Here is a 2923-nt window from a genome sequence, read left to right as displayed (position 1 = left end):
CTTTATTATTGTAGATACTCAGTATGCATAGATAAATAGACCAATCATTGTACAGTTTTATAAGTATTACTCATTTACTCTCTGTCACCTTTATTCTTTTTTGATAAGACAGCCTATATTATATTGATTCATGATGTTTTCCTCATTCTCGCTGATGAAGGCCACAGGAGTGGCAGAAATATCCGAGTTTATAATAAATCAGTGTTCTTAAAGTCTACTACTGAAGTTGTTTCATTATTTTCTATTATTCGGTCGGAACACACGTGGAACACAAATGAAATATATATATATATATATATACAGTATTTCCCCCTAAATTATTAATTGAATGTTTTTTCTTTCTATATGGATATAAAATTAAAACATAAAGATGAAATGAATGAATTATGTTGATAATTGTTAAGCTATGAAATATCTACTGTATATATATAATAAATATAACAATATTTTTTAAGGTGAAGGCTTTGGCTGAGGAATGCAAAATCAAGGGAAGTATCCACATTGTTTTGAACTTCTTTCAAGATATCGGAGAGGTTGTTTATTTTGGGAGAGAGGAAGATCCTGACGGAAAACTTTTGAAAGAAAATATCATTCTAGATCCACAATGGCTGGTTGACTTGTTTAGAACTATCATAACACACATAAATTGTGAAGAGCAAGTAAGTTTAACTAATTTTATATTAAAGTAGTCTTAAAAAGAAATCCTTTTATACAAAAGTGTGTTATTATAGATTAAAAGTTTTTTATAACATTAATAACTAGACTTACTATGTCTGTTTGTAAAACAGAACTTAGGGCTTTTTCTCATTGCCATAATAAAAAGTGATGCTGAAATTACAAAAAAAGTCTCATTTAAGAAGTCTAGCGCAAAATAACACACCGAAAATTAAGTGGAGAATTATGAAGTTAAAACACTTGAAAACCAACTCAGCGTCAGGGAAACTCGAACAATGACTGCTAGTAACATTCAGAATATGTAGAATCACATCATATTTTGATATGCACATCCTTGATGATGTTTGAAGAAGGTTCAGCACTGAAAGTGACGGTCAGAAAAAATATGGGAGAAGACGGGATAGAAGGTGAAAAATAAATTAGAACAAAAACAATGGCTATTTCTGCTAATGCCAAAAGTGGAAAAAATAAAACAAAAACTAACTCAACATTTGGAAGACTCGAACATAGCTGCAATGGTAATAGAGAGGGTGATATGGAGACCATAACCATTGCGCACTATATGAGCTGACCCAACGTGCATTTGTAGCTATAACTGTTCATGCATATCACGGTAAGTTTGCGTTTAACCTAGCTGCAGCTGGTTTGCTGCTAGTCATTTAGATCCATTATTCTAGTTATTAGAGGTGTAGGATCTTTTAGCAACTTCAAAGACCCTGAAATTCACAACCGAATGTGGGTCGTCACTAAAGTTTATAAAATACTTCCTTGTAACTTCCAGACTGGACTTTTGCAATTCTCTACTTCATGGCCTGCCTGTCTCACACATCCGACCCATTAAAAAACTACAGTACTCTACTCTACTGCTTGTATGTTTACTCGTACCAAAGTCCATTCTCACATCACTCCAATCCTTAAAGTTCTTCACTGGTTACCCATTCTATACGGATCTTCCTATAAAATCATACTTATTGTCCACAATTGCATTTACGGTTTTGCCCCTGACTATCTTGTCTCTAACATCACCTTTACTCACTCCACCTGCACTACCTGTCAATCTGCTGCTCCTTATCTTGTTCTTCCTCGTTTCAAGCATGTCAAAACCGGCCAACTAGTCATTTTATTTTCTTGCTGCGAAACTTTGGAACTCTCCCGACTGCTCTAGATCAATTTCTGACTGTCAACTTTTTAAATCCCACCTCAAATCTTTTCTTTTTTTCCCATTGATTTTCCGCATCAGTTTCTGCATTTACTTTCACATTTTCATTTTTTTGTGGTTTCTTTATGTAATTATTATTTGATTGTTATTTGATTTGTTGTTATCATTTGTATTGGCATACTGATCAATTTTTAATAACTTGTCGGTGAAGAATTGTATTCATGAAAATACTGTTTAATGACTCAAGTTACTGCATGACCAATTTCTTCCAATTTTAAATACATTATGATCACGATGTGTTTCTGCAAAATGCATGTTTCATCCAAAATCACTTTGAAATGCGGGACCATCCTGCACAATGCGAGATGGTTGGTAACTATGTGTATGCTCAAAAATGAAATGAAAAGGTTGTATTTTGGTGCTTCTAATTGTACACTGTGTGCATTTGGTAAATTTAGTTTAATTTGGCAATCATTACTAGTCACTGCAAATCAAATATATGTTTTTACATTTTGATTTATTGTTAGCATGCAGTCTATATAAAGTCATGGTGGAGGTTGAAAGAAGAAGGAATCTTGGAGGAACGATTAGCAGATCGTTTGTGGAAGGATGTTGGGGTGTCAAAGGAATTCTTGTTTGAGATTATGAACAAGTTCTATCTTATTTGCGAGAAGGTATTTTCAGAGAAGGTATGACCATTGTTTAAAAAAAGCTGTAGTCAATGTCCTCGCTTTTAAATACTGAAGTCCTATGTTCAAGTCCTGATATTTTTTTTCTCAGGATTTAAAACAGCTCCTAACTACTACTGTAGTTTATCAATGATATGTTAATATGTCTTTATAACTTCACTTTTAGGTTGTTGTATTCCAGTTGGTTTTGAGTTTTAATATGAGTTTTGAGATATCATGTCTTTCCCCGTCGGGGAGAGCCCTGTCGTGGAAAAACAGCACAATTCGTCGGGGCGAAAAAAAATTATGTGTATTTTTTTACATATTAGTAGACTCTAAAATCGATTAAATAAGCCTTTGAAACCCCTGAATTGTCAACATTTTTGTGGGATTCGCCCCCAGGACCACTTTTGGAACCTTT

At 33.7% G+C, this 2923-nt stretch overlaps 1 protein-coding gene across 1 annotated transcript; it reads left to right on the top strand.

Moving 5' to 3' along the window:
* Positions 1-455: 455 nt before the first annotated feature.
* LOC117108502 lies at positions 456-2523 on the top strand (the record flags this gene model as incomplete). The annotated part of the gene is made up of 2 exons (XM_033250521.1): positions 456-659; positions 2362-2523. Coding segments are annotated over 2 exons (366 nt in total), but the record flags the coding sequence as incomplete, so codon positions are not given.
* Between the last annotated feature and the right edge of the window lie 400 nt (positions 2524-2923).

The sequence above is a fragment of the Anneissia japonica genome, unplaced genomic scaffold (genome assembly GCF_011630105.1).
Source record: "Anneissia japonica isolate Jap-2015-1 unplaced genomic scaffold, ASM1163010v1 scaffold44291_len2923_cov106, whole genome shotgun sequence".
Lineage (NCBI taxonomy): Eukaryota > Metazoa > Echinodermata > Crinoidea > Comatulida > Comatulidae > Anneissia > Anneissia japonica.
Note: the sequence above shows the minus strand (reverse complement) of the source record. Positions and strands in the feature narration are given on the sequence as shown.